The 16824-nt window shown below is 48.5% G+C and overlaps 13 protein-coding genes across 13 annotated transcripts; 6 read left to right on the top strand and 7 right to left on the bottom strand.

Moving 5' to 3' along the window:
- Positions 1–18: 18 nt before the first annotated feature.
- NEDG_01465 (DNA-directed RNA polymerase III subunit RPC11) lies at positions 19–303 on the bottom strand (the record flags this gene model as incomplete). Its single annotated transcript, XM_067688883.1, has 1 exon — positions 19–303. The coding sequence occupies one exon, from the start codon at positions 301–303 to the stop codon at positions 19–21; it is 285 nt and encodes a 94-aa protein (XP_067544470.1).
- Positions 304–310: 7 nt separating this feature from the next.
- NEDG_01464 (ADP-ribosylation factor-like protein 2) lies at positions 311–934 on the bottom strand (the record flags this gene model as incomplete). The annotated part of the gene is made up of 1 exon (XM_067688882.1): positions 311–934. One exon carries the CDS (start codon positions 932–934, stop codon positions 311–313), a length of 624 nt encoding a protein of 207 aa, XP_067544469.1.
- Positions 935–961: 27 nt separating this feature from the next.
- NEDG_01463 (NAD-dependent histone deacetylase SIR2) lies at positions 962–1921 on the top strand (the record flags this gene model as incomplete). The annotated part of the gene is made up of 1 exon (XM_067688881.1): positions 962–1921. The coding sequence occupies one exon, from the start codon at positions 962–964 to the stop codon at positions 1919–1921; it is 960 nt and encodes a 319-aa protein (XP_067544468.1).
- Positions 1922–1942: 21 nt separating this feature from the next.
- Positions 1943–2986, top strand: NEDG_01462 (uncharacterized protein; the record flags this gene model as incomplete). The annotated part of the gene is made up of 1 exon (XM_067688880.1): positions 1943–2986. One exon carries the CDS (start codon positions 1943–1945, stop codon positions 2984–2986), a length of 1044 nt encoding a protein of 347 aa, XP_067544467.1.
- Positions 2987–3602: 616 nt separating this feature from the next.
- Positions 3603–5108, bottom strand: NEDG_01461 (uncharacterized protein; the record flags this gene model as incomplete). Its single annotated transcript, XM_067688879.1, has 1 exon — positions 3603–5108. The coding sequence occupies one exon, from the start codon at positions 5106–5108 to the stop codon at positions 3603–3605; it is 1506 nt and encodes a 501-aa protein (XP_067544466.1).
- Positions 5109–5146: 38 nt separating this feature from the next.
- NEDG_01460 (uncharacterized protein) lies at positions 5147–5401 on the top strand (the record flags this gene model as incomplete). The annotated part of the gene is made up of 1 exon (XM_067688878.1): positions 5147–5401. The coding sequence occupies one exon, from the start codon at positions 5147–5149 to the stop codon at positions 5399–5401; it is 255 nt and encodes an 84-aa protein (XP_067544465.1).
- Positions 5402–5468: 67 nt separating this feature from the next.
- NEDG_01459 (uncharacterized protein) lies at positions 5469–8342 on the top strand (the record flags this gene model as incomplete). The annotated part of the gene is made up of 1 exon (XM_067688877.1): positions 5469–8342. One exon carries the CDS (start codon positions 5469–5471, stop codon positions 8340–8342), a length of 2874 nt encoding a protein of 957 aa, XP_067544464.1.
- A 223-nt stretch (positions 8343–8565) lies between these two features.
- NEDG_01458 (DNA replication licensing factor MCM6) lies at positions 8566–10800 on the bottom strand (the record flags this gene model as incomplete). The annotated part of the gene is made up of 1 exon (XM_067688876.1): positions 8566–10800. The coding sequence occupies one exon, from the start codon at positions 10798–10800 to the stop codon at positions 8566–8568; it is 2235 nt and encodes a 744-aa protein (XP_067544463.1).
- Positions 10801–10884: 84 nt separating this feature from the next.
- NEDG_01457 (uncharacterized protein) lies at positions 10885–11391 on the bottom strand (the record flags this gene model as incomplete). Its single annotated transcript, XM_067688875.1, has 1 exon — positions 10885–11391. One exon carries the CDS (start codon positions 11389–11391, stop codon positions 10885–10887), a length of 507 nt encoding a protein of 168 aa, XP_067544462.1.
- Positions 11392–11705: 314 nt separating this feature from the next.
- On the top strand, positions 11706–12896 carry NEDG_01456 (uncharacterized protein; the record flags this gene model as incomplete). Its single annotated transcript, XM_067688874.1, has 1 exon — positions 11706–12896. One exon carries the CDS (start codon positions 11706–11708, stop codon positions 12894–12896), a length of 1191 nt encoding a protein of 396 aa, XP_067544461.1.
- A 93-nt stretch (positions 12897–12989) lies between these two features.
- Positions 12990–14420, top strand: NEDG_01455 (uncharacterized protein; the record flags this gene model as incomplete). Its single annotated transcript, XM_067688873.1, has 1 exon — positions 12990–14420. One exon carries the CDS (start codon positions 12990–12992, stop codon positions 14418–14420), a length of 1431 nt encoding a protein of 476 aa, XP_067544460.1.
- A 348-nt stretch (positions 14421–14768) lies between these two features.
- Positions 14769–15608, bottom strand: NEDG_01454 (uncharacterized protein; the record flags this gene model as incomplete). Its single annotated transcript, XM_067688872.1, has 1 exon — positions 14769–15608. The coding sequence occupies one exon, from the start codon at positions 15606–15608 to the stop codon at positions 14769–14771; it is 840 nt and encodes a 279-aa protein (XP_067544459.1).
- Positions 15609–16042: 434 nt separating this feature from the next.
- NEDG_01453 (uncharacterized protein) lies at positions 16043–16636 on the bottom strand (the record flags this gene model as incomplete). Its single annotated transcript, XM_067688871.1, has 1 exon — positions 16043–16636. One exon carries the CDS (start codon positions 16634–16636, stop codon positions 16043–16045), a length of 594 nt encoding a protein of 197 aa, XP_067544458.1.
- Positions 16637–16824: the final 188 nt, after the last annotated feature.

Genomic DNA, 16824 nt, shown 5'->3' with positions numbered 1-16824 from the left:
TTATTAATTTATAAACAACTACTCTCGCCATGAGTGTTTGCAGTTTACACATGTGTTGAAAATTGTCATGGGCTCGTCAGCGCTCCGGGTTTGCATTTGGTAGTAGTATGCTTTGCCGTGGGCGCATTTGGCACAGACAACATTTCTTTCTGGAAGCTCTCTGGGCGGAATAACCACTTCTTCTGTTTTGGGGAAGAGCTGGGTTTTTGTTCGGTAAACGCCAGGGAGCTCTTTAGAGTAGTCGCACTCTTCGCAGCTGAAGAAAGTGGTGCTGTTTTTTGTCTTTTGAGCTAGTAGGTTCATGCACAGGTTACAAAAGGCCATGGTCTGCTCTGTTCTTGAGAATGGTCTCTAGGAGGGTTGAAAAAATTTTCTTGATATTCTTTCCAGTTTTGGCCGAGGTGTAAATAATAGGAATCGCCTGTTTTTCTGTCTTGCTCGCATTTCCAAGGTTCTTAATGCTCGCCACAAAGTCAAATGGCACTTCTTCGTCTATCTGGTGCCTTGCTATTTCAATCGTGCCCTGTTTGTTGCTGTCGCTGTCGTCATCGACCTTGTTGGCTGCGCATATAAAGGCCGAGTGTCTGAGGGTGGGGTGGCTGACTGTGGCCTTGAGAATGTCCATGTACTCGCTGCTTCCATAGTTGTCGTAAACGAACAAAACACCATCGGCACCGGCATAGTAGGTGTCCCAGTATGCGCGGATAGACGCCTGTCCGCCAATGTCGAGAAACTCAACAGAGTACTGCAAGCCCCCCACGGTGCATGTTGTATCCACTATTTGGTACCCAAACGTGGGGGCAATGTCAAGTATGTTTTGGTTCATAAATGATCTCAAAATGCTGGTCTTTCCCGCATTGTCTGCTCCAAGGATAATGATTCGAAGCCGTTTCTCTTTCTGCAGAAGACTCTTGACAACAAAAGAGAGACGCATTCTTTTACTTTTTGGGTTTTTAATTTTATGAAGACGCTTAGCACCGAGACCTCTTCCCTTTACCTGAAGATTGCCTCAATGGTCAGAAAAGGGAGATCGTCAATAGTTGTGGGCGCAGGAATTTCTACATCCAGCGGGATACCCGACTTTAGATCAAAAGATGGGCTCTTTAGGGAGATTAAGGAAACATATGGATACAGCGGTGAACAGATTTTCACCTACTCGGTTGTGCACGCCTCCGAGGAGGCAATGAAGGTTCATCTGCACCTTATGGCTAAACTGAAAGAAACGCTAAAAACCACAGCGCCAACCGAGACGCATCGGCTGCTTGCATACCTGCAAAAGAAGCACAAGGTAAGCATCTACACGCAAAACATTGATGGGCTAGAGGAGAAAGCCGGAATCAAAAAAGACTTGATCTATCTGCACGGAAACATCAACACGCTCATTTGCACCCACTGCAAACACACAACAGCCTACACAGACAAACTTAACAGCCAGATCCAGGCAACCACGCTTGTTCCCTGCCCCCAGTGCACACAGAGAAAAGAGCACCGCGAAAAAGAGAAGAAAAGAAGCACTCCGGTGGGGTGTCTTCTCCCAAACATCGTCCTGTACGGGGACACATCGGACACCCTGTCGGTAGTCAAAAGAGTCTGTGCGGACGAAGAGAACACGCTTCTCCTTGTAATGGGAACCAGTCTGAGAGTCCACGGGGTCAAAAACCTAACCAGAGAGCTTAGCAAAAGCGCCTACAAAAACAAAGGCATCCGGGTGTACATTGGAAGAGAGGCGCCGCCAAAGAGCCTAGCACCGTTTTTTGACTACTGGGTCACAGGAAACTGCGACGACTTTGCAAAAAGTCTGCTTTTGTCTCTCCAGGGCTCGTACATGCTCAAAGAGCTCTACAGACTCTCTCTTGACAGTATTGACGGGCTGCTTGGCGCGGTGAGAAGAATGTCCCTGGAGGCAGCGCCTAAAACATAGGGAAGAGGGCCGCAATTTTTTATGTATAATTCACGCTTTAGTACAAGCGCGCTAAAGATGCTTATAGACTTCAAGCGGGGAAAAGAGGTCTTTCCACCGGAGGAGCTGATGCTAAGTTTTGTTGATCTGCTTTCTGTGCCACCAAGAGCCTCCATATCCGAGCACCTCGCCAAGGAAAGCTTTGAGTACTTCTATGCAGGCAAAAAAGATGTTCCGCCATACACTAGGTTCTTGGAGTGGACATCTCGGTGGACCAAGCGCGCGGGCGTGCACCACGTGCACATTGAGGTGTCAAACCAGAAGGAGGGAATATGTTCAGGTTTCAGCATTTTAGCGGTTGAGAGCAAGTTAATAGCCGAGCGCACCAGAGCATGCCAGGCAAGGAGGGGGTTTGTACGAAGTGTGCAGGTCGCATTCCGAACTATTTTGCAGACTGTTGGAAGGCTCAAAGTAAAACTCTCAGAAGATCTTCTCCACTATATCGCCCCAGCTCTGGAACTTTGTCCAGAAGCAAAGGCGCCACCAAAACCGCAAACATCCCAAACATCCCAAACGCCGCAAACATCCCAAATGTCGCAGAAGCCTCCAAAACCGCAAACATCCAGCAGCCTCCTGGCCTTTGCCACCAAGAAAGAAGCAACCGAGGCCCGAGCAGAAGCGAAGGTAAAAATAGCTCTGCCTGGGCGGCTGTACCCAAAGAAAACAACCACCAGAATGGTTCCCGAAGTGGCCGCGCCTATTCGGATGGTTTTCTTCAAGCACCATGGAGAAATAAGGCCGCCGTACTATAACGCCAAGCACCCTGGGAAAAGGCTACAGGCCCGAAACTCGCTCAAGAAGATCCTGCAGGAAGAGGACTATGCGTACAACTCAGAGGAAGAGTGGGTTGAAGGGGACGGAGAAAGCATCAATGAAGACTCACTTGAAAGCGATGATGAGGAGGGAGAAGATGAAGGATGGATTGAACCAGACACCAATGAAGTTCTTTTCACCAAAGGGCAGCTGCCCCGTCTAGACCATCCTTTTTGCCGCGAGTATGCTCTTGATGAGACAGTCGCTGAATAAATGTATGATATGTGGAGCTTAGCCAGGGACAAGAAGCATTTATTGTGGTTGCAGGTGAAAAATCAAGCGGCCGTCTTTGGCAGGGTGCCAACCACAAAACAGCTGCGTTCAGGACTAGTCTTTGGGATTGGGCGGGGGGCTGGGTTTTTGTGCACTCACTTCGGCGAACTGGTCCTCAATCTGTTGTTTCATTCTTTTGGTGGCCGCAATTTTCTCAAATCCATCACTTACCATATCGCAGTCTTCAGGAGTTAGGTGTGGTATGTCTTGCTTTCTCTTTATGGGGCTGTCTGGGACAAAGAATCCTTTCAAAGCCTTCTGGATACGCGTCCAGGTGCTTTTTTTGCGCCCGGTGTTCTCAGCCATTGGGGAAAAAGTGCTTTGCTATATAAATGATTCCAAAACCCATCAAATCACAATCTTTTTAAAAGATCAAAACGAGCCGGCCGCCCAAACCTGCCCTGAAAACCACCTCCCAGTGCCCAGTACCTACCCCCAAGGCACCACCCCCACTATACAAGTGTATTTATTTCTACGGGCACATGTTCGGGCACTTACCCCACTCTAACCCGGCCTTTTTCAACCTTTGCGACCTTTTGCGACCTTTGCGCGCACCTTAAACCAGGCGCATAAACCTCTTCATTTGTTCAATAAGGTTCAGGTTCTTCTTGGCCTCGGTTTCAAGCAGCGCAATCAGCGCGCACCAAGACGCCTTTTCCAGGACAAAGAAATGCTTATTTACCAAGTAGAAGATGTCCCCACTTATCATCAAGAACACAATGTCGCTGTACGTCCCTATCTGTGTTCTGATCACCTCCGGGGTGTTCTGTGCATCAATCTCTGCCAGCGCCTTTTCGGCGGCATCAAGGGGCCCGTGCGTCTGTTCAGTAAGCCCGGTGCTGGCCACTTCCCCGCGGATTCTTTTGATCTCCTGGATAATTGCCTGTCGCTTAGTCTCGTTGTCCTTGAAGGTCTCTATCTCAGTGTCAAAGTACGACCTGAACCGGAGCCCAACCATGCATATCTCAATAAGGAATGAAAGAAACAGCAGCCTGTCTGCGGCCCTAGATAGCGGGTCTGAGGAAACCGTTTGCGGCCCCGGAGTAAACTCTTTGGTGTGCACCTCTATCTCGTACAGGTTTGCCACGTCATAAACAAAGCTTTTCATGTAGGCGCCCCAGTTCTTGCTAGTTGGGTCCCCAACAAACCACTGAATTCGGGTAAACCCCGCAGGATTCTCGCTTGGCTCCGGCTCGCCCAGGGCTTTAACCAGATCTTCAAGCTTTGGGTTGCCAAAGACGGACTCCGCAGCTATCTGCACCAGCTCCCCCAGCCCGTCCTTCCCCGACTTTCTTCGCTCGTGAGACACCGCCTTTATCAGCTTGGCATACACCGGCACTAAAACCCGGTCCTTGTAGTCCTCCGCAAACAGAGCGGTTTTGAAGCTCTCCAGAGACACCTTTTCAACGTTTAGAAAGACCGAAAACGTGTTTAAAAACCCGAACACCGATAAGATCCGCTGGTTAACAACAAACAGCCCACTTTGCGACGTCCACGGAGTGTGGGACAGCTCCAGGAGACTCTTCCGCATGGCCTCCCTCCTTTTTCTCTCGGCCATAGCTGCTTCCTCCGTCTTCTTGTCCGGAACTGATGCCGACTGCCACGTCGGCTTCACCTCAATGGCTGCAAGGTCTTCGTGCTGCACCCCAAAGGGAATGGCGTCCACCATGGCCGAGCCTCGCTGCCCCTTAAATATCCCCAGGTCTTGCACCGCGCTCCCTAGAATCACCCGCCCAAGCGGTGTGTCTCGGGTAACCCCAAGCAGAAACGTCAGAACCTCGTTCTTGGTGGCGCTGTCTTTTCGCAAAAGCATGCTTCCCTTGACTTCTTCCTTCTGCGGAACAATCTGGTTGTCGTCGTAGATTTCCACGATGTACCCCTGCTCTGTTGTGTCGACAATACACCCGGTTAGCTCTTTTGACTTGAGAAAAACTATTTCTCCCTTGAAGAACTTGCTGTGGATGCTTTTTGTGATCTTGTTAACCAGGCTGCAAAGGGGCCGGGTTGGATGGATCAGAAAGTAGGAGATAACGAACTGTCTAAGTGCTGCACTCTCTATCATCTGCTAAAATTAAAAAAATCGCAAAACAAAGTAGAAGAATGGATATTAAAGACCGGATAGATCATCTTAAGACCTTAGAGCAAAAAATGAGCAACATCATCACCACCCTGAAAGAAGACTTTTCCTACGAGCCAGGAGAGCCTCTTATCGACCAAGAAGGCTTCCCACGCGGGGATATCGACGTATACACCATCACCCAGCATATTAAAGAGTACAAAAAGATCCAGAGCGAATGGAGGCCTCTCAGAGAAGAAATCGAGCAGGAAGCAGCGCGCAAATACAGCACTGAGTAATAAACAGCCAGAACGATTCAGGGGTGGGCTCTCATTGAAATACGATTTTTTATTTCTAAACTAAAGCATGGGAAAGGTACATTTAGAGTGTGCGCTCTTTCAAGAACGAGTGAAAAAAGTGATTGAAGCAATGGGGCCGGAGGTTGACGGTCTAATGATTGCCATTGGAAAACGAGAAGATACATTTCCCTATGGCATCAATTCAGCAATGTTTTTGTACCTGCTAGGGTACGAGTTTCCAGAAACAGCGCTTATTATCAGAAGAGACGAGGTGCTTACCATTACCAGTGCCAAAAAGACAGCTATTTTAGAGCAGCTCAAAGAGCACGCCAACCTCCGCCCGCTCGTCCGAGAAAAGGGTGGGGGCAACCAGGAGTCGATCAACGCCGCGGTTAAACAGGCCCTGGGGGGCAAACCCGTTGGTATTCTCAGCGAAGAGAGGGGAGAGCTCATTTCCGGGTGGGTAAGTGCCCAGAACACGGTAGACATTACCAGCCAGATCGAAAAAGTCTTTTTCGTTAAGGACGCGCAGCAAAAAGAATTTTTGCGTCTGTCAGGTACTGCTTCCGTCCTTATTGGATCACTGCTTGAGAGCAAAATCAAGCACATCATCAAAACAGACGACCGAGTCATTCATGAGGAACTGAGCGAGCAAATTGAGACGGCTTTGGAGACGGAAATGAAAAGGCTTCCCAAAGAAATCGACCAGACGTACCTAGAGCTCTGCTTCAAGCCCATTATTCAGAGCGGTGGCAGGTACCAGCTAAAACAGACGGACATTGGAGAGTTTATCAACCCCTTCAATGACCAGCTGCTTTACTTTGACATCGTTAGCTACTACATCTGCGTGGCCTACCGAGGGTACTGCACGCTGGTGGGGCGCACGCTGCTGATAAGCCCCACCCATAAAAGCCGGGTTGTGCTGGGCACGGCTCTGCGCCTAATGGACAGGCTGGTAAAAGTGCTTGGGACGGACAAAACCTACAGGGAGGCCCAGGACGAGGTCAAGAAGGTTTTGGAGAACTTTGGAGAGCCCGAGCACCGCCAGGAGCTGCAGGCCTGCCTGCGGCTGGAAATGGGCCGGTCAATAGGCGTAAGGCCGATTGAGGGCAAAAGCAGCACCGAAATGCTCAACACCGTGCCAGAAGAAGGCATGTCACTAAGTGTCTCCGTTTCCTTTGAAAACGTCAGCGGGATGCTTGAAGAGGGAGAGGAGGGAGCCATCCACATTGAAAACGTGGTTCTAATTGAACAGGGAAGAGCCAGGCTGCTAACGCCCTTCAGTAGCTCGGTGGAGGACTATGTAATGGAGAAGCCGGTGGACAAAACCAAGAGAACCCAGCTTGGGCGCCGGCTCAGAAACAGGGACAAAGAGGTGGAAAGAGCCAACGAAATAAGCGAGCACCAGAAGCAGCTAATGGACATGCTGATTGAGGAGCAGCAGGGCTACTACCGGGGGGAAGACTTCACCCAGGTGGACGAGGCCGATGCCAACACCCAAAAGTTTGCCTCGTACCAGAAAGAAACGCAGGTTCCCAGGGGCACCCCCGTCATCAAGATAGACAAAAGAGTCTCAACCGTTGTTATTCCTGTTTTTGGGATGGCAGTTCCTTTTCACATCAACGCTATCAAAAACGCCACCAAAACCGCCGAGGATGGTGTTGGGTACCTCAAGGTGAGCTTCTTTCCTCCGGCGGGGGATGTTAGCTATGAGAACAACCTGCTGTCTCTGGTGGTGAAGGACTCCCAGGAAAACATTGCAACTGCGTGGAAAGAGATCACTGATATGAAAAAAACGGAAAACGAGCCTGCAGAAGAAGAGGTGGAAGAAGGCGAGCAGGAAGAGCTTCTTCTCCAGTCTGGAAAGGTAGACACCCTGCAGTACGTCTACTCCAGGTACGACCACCGCATGGGCACCAAGAAAAACGCTGCCAGCACCCTGGAGCTCCACAAAAACGGGCTAAGATACCACCCGAAGCAAAGCGGAGAGATAGACGTGCTGTTCACCAACGTCAAGCACATGTTCTACCAACCAGGAGCTGCAGAGTCGCCAACACTCATCCACTTCAAGCTCCACACGCCCATTTCGATTCTTGAGAGAAAAACCGTTGACATCCAGTTTTTCAGGGACTGTCTAAGCAGCACAGTTCACGACACCAGAAAAATAAGGAACAGACACGGGGGAGACGATGCAGAGATGTACGAGGAAGAGGAGGAAGAAAGGCTGCGGCAGGAGGTGAACGATACGTTTTTAGCGTTTGCAGAGAAAATCTCGCTCCAGTCGCGGATTATTCTTGAGGAGCCCCTTTCCAAAGGATTTTTCGGGGTTCCACACAGACAGAGTGTCCTAATCCAGCCTACCTCCGAGTGCATTGTTAATCTGACCGAGTTTCCCTTTTTCATCCTTCCCCTTAAGGACATTGAAATCCTGAACTTTGAAAGAAGAGTGAGCGGAGTAACGACCTGTGACATGGTTTTTATCCTGAAAGATAAGACCAAGGCCCCGGTCTATCTCCACAGCGTTGCATCCTCAGACGTGGCCTGGCTGATGGACTTTTTCGACTCAAAGAATATCTGCTTCATGGAGACCAAGGTCAACATTCAGTGGAGCAACGTCCTGAAAAGCATTCTGGCCAACCCCGTGGCTTTCTATGAAGGAGGCGCCTGGGCCATTCTCCAGCCAAACCGAGAAGGCGGCGGAGAGGATGAAGACCTTGGCTCAGACGCAATTGATCTGGATACCACCGAGGAAGAGGAAAGCGAGGAAGAAGAGTTTTCCACCAACGACGACGATAGCGACCTCTCAGAGGAAGAAAGCATTGTTTCCAACAGCGATGACAGCGAGCAGTATGCAAACTCCGATTCAGAGGACGATAGCTTTGTGGTTGACGATTCAGAAGAATCACTTCCCAAACGGAAAAAGTCCAAGAAGCAAAAGTAATAGGCACCACCGCCCACCAATAAATACCACCCAAACACACCCCTACCCACACCTTACAACGTCAGTGAACTATTTTATTTTCTCTTTTTTTATGCCCTTGTCTTATGATGATAAACAGCGGGAATCTCACTGAAGTCATGAGGATATGCTCGAGTCTGAAGACGTTTGATGTTAACTTCCTTGTCCACTCCCTACACGGCACTCGTTCCTTATAGCGCATTCATCAGAATGTACTGTAGTTTGGGTGTAGGTAGATGTTCATGTTCTCCCCTTGCTCGTAAAAGACGCCTTCTTTGTAGGTTAGCTGGTTGATTACGCCGTTGACTTTCTCAGTGAGGCTGTGGTAGTCCTCAGTTGTCTGAATTTGCTCCTCGTTCTCCTCAATGAAGCTTTTGACAAGGTTTTCTCTTGATATACCCTGGTCTTCCCCTCCTTTTGTTTGCACCAGGTAGACCAGGTCTGAAGTGAGCCGAATGTACTCCTCGTAGGTGATGGTAATCTCTTGGTCTCCAACCATGTCAGAAACAGAGATTTTGATGTCATCGGTGATAATGTTCATGACTGAACCTGAAAGAAGAGCGTATGCCTGCTCAACACACTCCACGCTAACCTCCTCAAGAGCAAAGACCTTGGCGACGGCCTCGCTGAGCCGAATGATGCTTTCTAGCTGCCGCGGCGTGGCAGAAAAAGAGTGGGTGGTGTTGGTCTTTCTTATTTCCAGGTACTTGGAAACAATGGATGCCGTGGCTTCTTCAGAAATGGTTGGTGCTCTGCTTTTTGCTGCCCGAATAAACGTTTTGACGTCCTCAATGGGAAACGGCGCATCTGCAAGAAAAACGTGCTCATTTTGGAAGTTCATGTGGTTTTTCAGGATGTAGCTGGAAATGATCTGGTCGTGCTCAATGCTGATGTTGTCAATGAGCACAAAGAAAAGATCAAATCGCGACATAATGGGAGGACTAAGCCTGACATTCTGTCTAAGCGTTTTTCTTATGTCGTACCGCCCCCGCACTGGGTTGGAAGCTGCCAAAATACTGGCTCTGGCGCTTAGGGTGGCGTGGATGCCTCCTTTGGCGATGGTAATGGTCTGCTGCTCCATGGCTTCGTGGATGGCAACTCTGTCCTTCTCGTCCATCTTGTCAAACTCGTCAATGCAGCACACCCCGCTATCGCTGAGCATTAGCGCCCCGGCCTCAATGGTAAACTCGCCCGTTTCGTCCTTGATCACACTGGCCGTCAGACCTGCAGCACTTGACCCCTTCCCACTGGTGTAAACACCCCGCTGTAACAATGCGGTGGTTTGCTTCAAAAACTGTGACTTGGCCGTTCCTGGGTCGCCAACCAAAAGAATGTTGATGTCTCCCCGAAGAGATATTCCCTCCATTGTCGTCTTGGCCGTGCCCCCAACCAGCATGAGGAGGATAGAGACTTTGATGTTCTCGTGCCCGCAAATTGAAGGAAACAAGCTGTTTGCCAGCTTGGTAAGAAGATTGGGTGTTTTAAGCATAGTGGAAATCTGAAGCCTTTCCAGCTGCGTAAAAGATAAGGTTTCTTCTGAAGCCTCTTTTGAAAGAAAGCTGGTGTATGGATCGTATTGCGTTCTTCCCACAGAGACTGCTGCAAAGATAAACTCGTGCCCAACGCCCCTGCCCTGGGAACTGGCGCCTCGGGTCGCGTCAGCCTCTGGGGCCTTTGAGAGGCCCACCTTGGCCGTGCTGCTCTGCCCTAGCACGCTTCGCGGGCTTGGTACGGCCATAAGATACCCCGTGATAACAACGTTGTCTCCAGGCTTTATCAGCTCCACCAAATCGTCACGCAAAAGCACCTCTACCGTTCGTGGAATGATGTGCGCGTCTTCTGTTTCGCCTATGGGCTCCTGAACCCTGATTTTTTGCCAGTCGCAAAAGCTACTTTCTTCAACTGCGAGCCTAAACTTGCTTCTATTGAGGCAGATGGGGTTTATACAGTGTGTGGGCTGCCTGTACTTCCTCTCCTGTAAAATGCCCCGAACAAGGGCCTTGCACTCCAGGCACGAAAAAGCGCCTTCCAGGAGCTCGGGACGCACCTGGGCCGACCTTGTCACTATGCCTGAAAAGGAAACAAGCTGGTTGAGAAGGGTGCTTTTGAGATCTCGAACGGAGTAGACCATTTCCATCCCGTAGACACACGGCGCAAACCTTTCTTGCCGGGTGAGGATCCCTTTTTCCTTAAACTCTGGACAGTGCTTGGCTGATATCGCCTCAATGGCGCCCTGAAGGCTTTTTTCTGCCTTGTAAAAGTCTTTCTTTAGCGCAATGGCCATCTCCTGGCTGTATTCCAAGAAGTCGCTGTATTTGAGAGAAAGCGCTCTTCTGTTTTCTTCAATCGCTCTCTTGATTTCCTCAATGTATGGCTTTTTCTTTCCCCCGTGATCACTCTCCAAAAAGCTTACAAAACTGTGCACAGACAAAGTATCCATTCTTACACCGAGAAAAAAGTAAATTTAAATACTTAAATACTCCCTCAGCCCCGAACCAGCCACACTCTGAACCAGCCTCTTTATTTATATGACCACTCGAACAATGTCCATATTAGCGATACACTCTGACGCAAGGGTGGAGGAGGCATCCTGTGTAGTAATCTCTCCGTTGGAAGGACTGTATATCTTGAAGGCTTTGATCTTGAAAGTTGTTGAAATCAGGTTTTTTAGGCTGGCAATCGAAGTGTTTGGATCGAGTGAAACCACAACGTTCTGGGCTTCGTAGACAATTTTTAGGGCTATTTCATTCCCCGTTGAAGCGATACTGCTTGTGGGCGAGTCGCTTCGGGCGCATAGAGGAATAAGATTTTTCTTGTCTAAGCAGACTGTTTTCATGACTTCTTCATTAGCGCTCTGTTGTTTGGCTGCAAGTGTCTGTCTGTCCTCCCTTATCTGATCCCTGAGAAGCTGAAGATACTCATCGTTTGCTCGTTTTTCCATCTCTTTTTCTTGTCTTCGAGCCACTACTTTGGCCTCGTCTTGTGCAGGTGAGGGTGTCTTATTGTCCACGATATTGTTGCGTTCGTTCATGTTTGTTTTTTTATTGCCTAAAATTATTTCTAGCTAGCCATAAAATATTTTTATGGTTCAGGTTCTGTCAGATGGTTATCCGGCCTTTTTCAGCTTTTTCAGCTTTTTCGGCTTTTTCGGCTTTTTCGGGTAAGAGAAGTGTGACAGAAGCTGTCTGCGATGTGTTGGCGCCAATCTACCCCAGCCTGACCCGAACACTAACCCTGAAACTGGAAACACACGACCTAGCAACGCTCTGCCACCAATTACCCCCTAGGACCCCTAGCCCTCCTCAGGCATCTAATCCTATAAAGCACATCGTTATTTTTGCAAAAATGATTTCTTTGCAAGCAGCAAGTATGGCGACAGGACTGCTTTCTTTTGTGCAAAAAAAGAACGTATATCTCGGAATAGTGGGGGTGTTCGTTATGCTGGGGGTGTGGGTTTTGCCGCTGGGTAGAGTCCAACAGCCCCCAGCGGACATAGAGAAGATGATCAATCTGTTTCGGATGTGTGGGGCATCTCTGGAAACAGAAGCATTGGAAAATGGGCAATTTGCCATTATGCCGACCCAAACCCAGCCAAAATCCGTTAACCTCGACAGGTGTGCCACTGATGCCATTCCAGCGCGCATGGCCACTGATGTGGTGTTTCAGTCTCTAACTATTTTCACAACTGCCATATCTTGTGTTCGGGTTAAAAACTTTCTCAGTGCCTTTGACACGCTGAAGGCAAAGAAACTAGTAGTTACCGACTTCTCCCCAACTAGCTTCCCCGAAACACAGCAACCCAAGACACTAACAACGATTGAAACTTCCCACCTTACTTTCTCCAGAGTGACCCCCGAGGCAATCGAATGGTTTTTTTCCCGAACTAACATGTCCACTTGCGTAATGGCTCTAGTGATTGAGGATATGCCCGGGGCAACAGAGCTTTTTTTCCTCGATCCGTGCACGGCCAAGTCTGTGGCCGGGCTGACATTAAGCAATATTCCCAACCTGAGAAATGTGAACACCACTCTTCTTAAAAGTGGCCGGGTGAACACCAGCCTTATTTTCACCAACCTATCACCGAACCTATTCTTCTCACAGGCTGTAACTGAGCGTTTAGCACGTGTTCCATGGGCTTTAGTAAAAATGGATTTGCGGGGATGGTCCAAATTTTCTGAAACTACCAGATTTACCAGCATTGATTCTCTTGAGATAGTGTTTGACTCTCGGGATTTCTCTAGATATTTATATGTCACCCCGAACCATGGCATAAAGTTAGTGGCTGTTAAACACTTTGTTCTGAGGGATGTGTTCCGCCAGGCGACATACACAAAAGATAACGTTGTCTACCTTATTAAGCGTATATTGGCAGAGTTTACTGGCATGAAGACAATCAACCTAATGATCGAGCACCAAGACGACAGCACCATCATTGCCATCAAGGATCAGATGCAGAAGCAGATGCCTAACTTACATACAGAGACTGCTCTAGAGACAATTACAGTTGGTGGTTGTGTTCTGAAAATAAAAGACTAACCTGGGGTGCCCCGTAGCCAGTCTTTGATTTTTGGGTTGTGCGTAGGCTAGGTAGGTCCTGGGCTGTACTTATTCCACAATTTTTTTAACCCCATGGCCCATGGAAAAAAACCTAACCCGAACTTCTCATCACCCCGATTCTTCCTTAGACTGTTGCCCCTAGTGTTTGTGGTTTGGGCAACAATGTTCAAAGCAGCGGCTGCCAGTGAAGATGTTCGAGTGCCCAGAGCGCCGGTGTTTTACCAGCCTAAACCCAAACCAGCCGAGACCCAAAGAGGTCTGATATCCCTGGAGACTAAAGAAATCCTCGAATTCTTTGAAATGTTCGAGGTAAAGCTTGGTACTGTTAATTTCGGTAGAATAGTATCCATCCTGTTAAACCAAAAAAACGACTGTGTATTAGACCTTCGCAAATGCCCAGTTGAAAAAATACCCGATGTGGTTGCGCCGGGCATATACTTTCCCCGGATGAAAATATTCTACCGCGCCGGGCCTAACCCCACCCCCGAAAGCCTAGCGGATACTGTTTCCCGCTTCACCAAATGTCTCAAGGTCCTAGGAAATATGGCAGCCGGCAGCTTAATCCTTTCAGGGGAGGGCACCTGGATGAACAGTGCCACTGGCCTGGTTATGCCAGATATTTTGTCGCTCAGAATTGGTTTTGAGCAGGTTGCGTTGGTAGGCCTATCCCCGGGCCTGCTTGAATGGGCGCTTGCGTCTCTGTCAACGTGTCCCCAGGGGCAGATGGAGTTAATACTCTACAAAATGGACTTTGTGGAAACATTAGAGATTCTAAACTGTTTGTGCCAGAAGAAAATAACAAACCTGATTATTTTTGATCTGATCAATTTGAAGACTCTCGACTGCACAGTGCTGCGCGAAAGCCGCCTAGAGGGCACCCTATCTATTTACAACGTCTCACTGGACATAGAAGTGCCCGACCCTGTTGCTAAGGCCCTGAGCGAGACCTGCTGGGTAATGGTTGACATGGAAGAGTATCTCTGGCTGATAGTGTTCGGCGATGCAGTATGTCCTGTAATCATAGAGTCTCTGTATTTGAGAAACTTCCCAACATTGGAGTATTTTGAGTGTAGCATTGCTGCTCTTCTCTTTCGGAGGAACATGAAGACCAAAAACCTGGAACTAGCCCTGGCATCAGGGTCTAATGGTGTGCTATACCCCGACAATGTTCTACCTTTGCTGAACTGGTGCTCGTCCAAGGACATGGGCTCGCTTCGGCATATCCACATTAAGATAGTGTCAGGCAAGCTATCTAAACAACTGCCCGTGTTTATGTGCAAGCGCCCTGTCAACATGGAAAACCTGCCAGATCTGGAATCCATAACGGTCATGTCCATCCCCTGGACTCTAGTTAAAGGCTATATTTCATCTCGTAGATATTCACTCATAGTCGACATTCCATGCTCCTACACGACCAGACTCAACATGGACACCATCACCCAAGCCACCCCTGACAAATTGCCGAACAAAGACAATAGCTCGCAGGGCTGTTCTGTTATGTAGGTTGAGCCAGCACATCCATAGCCTGGCCTTCTACTGTTCTTTAGCAAGCGCCTATCCGGGCCAATGCGGCGCCGGTGTATGGTTTCACCTTGAAAGCCAAACGTTCTAGGCTTTAATAAAGACACGCTTTAAGATGGGGTTCCTTAAGTATCGTGTCCGTTGTTTGGGCTGGGTCTGGGTCTGGGTCAGGGTGTAAAGAAATGTTGCGTAAGAGTTTTTATTGCCATGCACAGTTGCTTGTAGGTTGCGATTTTGCTTTGGAGAGGTAGAGACAGGCGGGCCTCAAGTGTTTAGGCCTGAGCATCTAATGTGCTTGGGTGGTGCGAACAGGATGGCAATGTCTCGAAACTACTCCGGCCAGAGATAATAGTTTGCGGGCGCGTGGGTGTGGTGGAATAGTGAAAAACAGTACACCCCAATAAGATGTAAACACATAGCGGTGGCAGTAGCCAGCAGGATCTGCAGTTTGAGTTCTTTCCTCTCATGCGGGCATACAACAAGAGTAAACCAGCACGAAAGAAAACATTGGCAGGCAAGAAGGACAAAAGCAAGAGCAGAAAACGCGAAAGCAACTGCTGATGTCAAATACCAACTGCCTCTCCCGGTTCTGGTGTAGAAAATCGACAAAATGGAGTCTTCAAAGACCAAAGCGCCAATAATAAACAGCACCCCATCTACTGCAACTATGGTCCAGCGAAGAGAAGAGCTTACTTGGCAGTTAAAAATGGAAGCGTATATAGCCCCAGTAAATCGTTTGTGGAAGCTTTCAATAGACCTCCACAGCGCCTTCAGAAGGTAGAGTGTGGCCAGGAAATGAAAAGACAGCCAGAAGACATACCTAAATATGTAAATGTGGTGTATCAAATAGAACAGGTTAAACCACTCCCACTGCAAAGCAGCTACCAGCAAAGCAAAACATGTGGTGTTGAGGCAATAATGATAAAAAAGACGTGTTATGTTAACTGACCACCAAAGAAGGCCCCCCACACCACTGGGGGATAGCGGGCAGTGTTTATCTATGTGCCCGTCTACAGAACTTATCACTCCGAGCAAGCAGCCAAAGGATAGCTGATGGCGAGGGGTAGACGCATTTTCCCACCCTGGCCTATGCTTCCCTAAGTATAGCAGTGCCATAACAAGGAAGTATAACTTAAAGAGTCCTACAAAACCTGTATCTTCCCTGCGCATTTCTTTCAAAAGAGTAATCTTGTTGCCATTATCTAAGATAAAAACAAACCAATCAAATAAGCCTGGCCCACCTATATAAGAAAGAGAAAAACCCCAAAGATGGTGATGACCTTTTGGGGCCAGAGAATAAGAAACCAGCCAACCCCTGGGCATCGTGCCTAGTGGGGTGTCTGTCTATGTCCCTCTGAGCTATGCCCCTCTGAACTGTCTTTGGATTGTTGTTCGGGGTGTACAAACCATGGGTTGGTTTTCGAAATAAGAGTGCAACTTTAAAAATAAATTGTAAGTGTCTGGGTTTAGGCTTGGTACAAAGTAAAGCTTTGGACATCCCACTAGGTTGTGGGTGAGGGGTGTAGGGACAGGAAAACAAGCCAGTTGTCTTTATTTGATTGTAGCTGGTTATTTCGGGCTATGGATCATGTCCAAACACTAAGCTAACTCATGGATGAAGTGCCTGGAAGTGTTTTGGAGTTGCCACCACCCCTCCTAGGCCTTGTACCATTAGACTCTCTTTTTCTTTTAAGAGACGAGTGAGCAGCTACAGGCTCAAGCCCCATGGAAAAACAATGTTTGGCATAGTAGTTTCTTGCCATGTAACTAGCAACGGTCGTTCCGACAAGGCGCATCTTCTTGTCCGTCTTTTTTGTCAACAATGCAACTGATTTAGGTGACACATCCTCTCTGCATAAAGGACATTTGACATAGTATGGACTGATGTTGTGTTCGGGTGCACCAACACCAAACAGCTCATCCAAACACTCTGCGCACACACAATGCCCACATTCAAACAGGGCGACCACAGGTGCCTTGCTATCCTTTTCCCAGTCATCTTCCTCAACCAAACAGACTGGGCAGCGGAAGCTTGCTGCTTGATCATACTTGTTCTTCGGGAGAACCCTTGCAGCTGCTGGGGTTAGGCTGCCGTATATCTTTTCACTAGCCCAGTCCTTGTATCTAGTATGCGGAATGAGATAGATCAATCTTGCTTTGTATGGTTGTTGGGTTAGTTCAGGCAATTCAGCTACCATCAGATCTTCTTTCCAGGTATATGTAAACTTGACCTCTTTTCCCTCAACTCTTAAGGACTTTAGTTTTTGAGATACAAACGTCCAGTCTTTTTTGGCCTGGATGGTAGGCAGAAGGCTTTTGGCGGTGTTTGGATAAATGTCTATGTTTTCAACATGGGTGAATCCTATGCCCACCCATTCTAGGAGTT

Source organism: Nematocida displodere (genome assembly GCF_001642395.1).
Source record: "Nematocida displodere strain JUm2807 chromosome Unknown 5, whole genome shotgun sequence".
Classification (NCBI taxonomy): domain Eukaryota; kingdom Fungi; phylum Microsporidia; genus Nematocida; species Nematocida displodere.
Note: the sequence above shows the minus strand (reverse complement) of the source record. Positions and strands in the feature narration are given on the sequence as shown.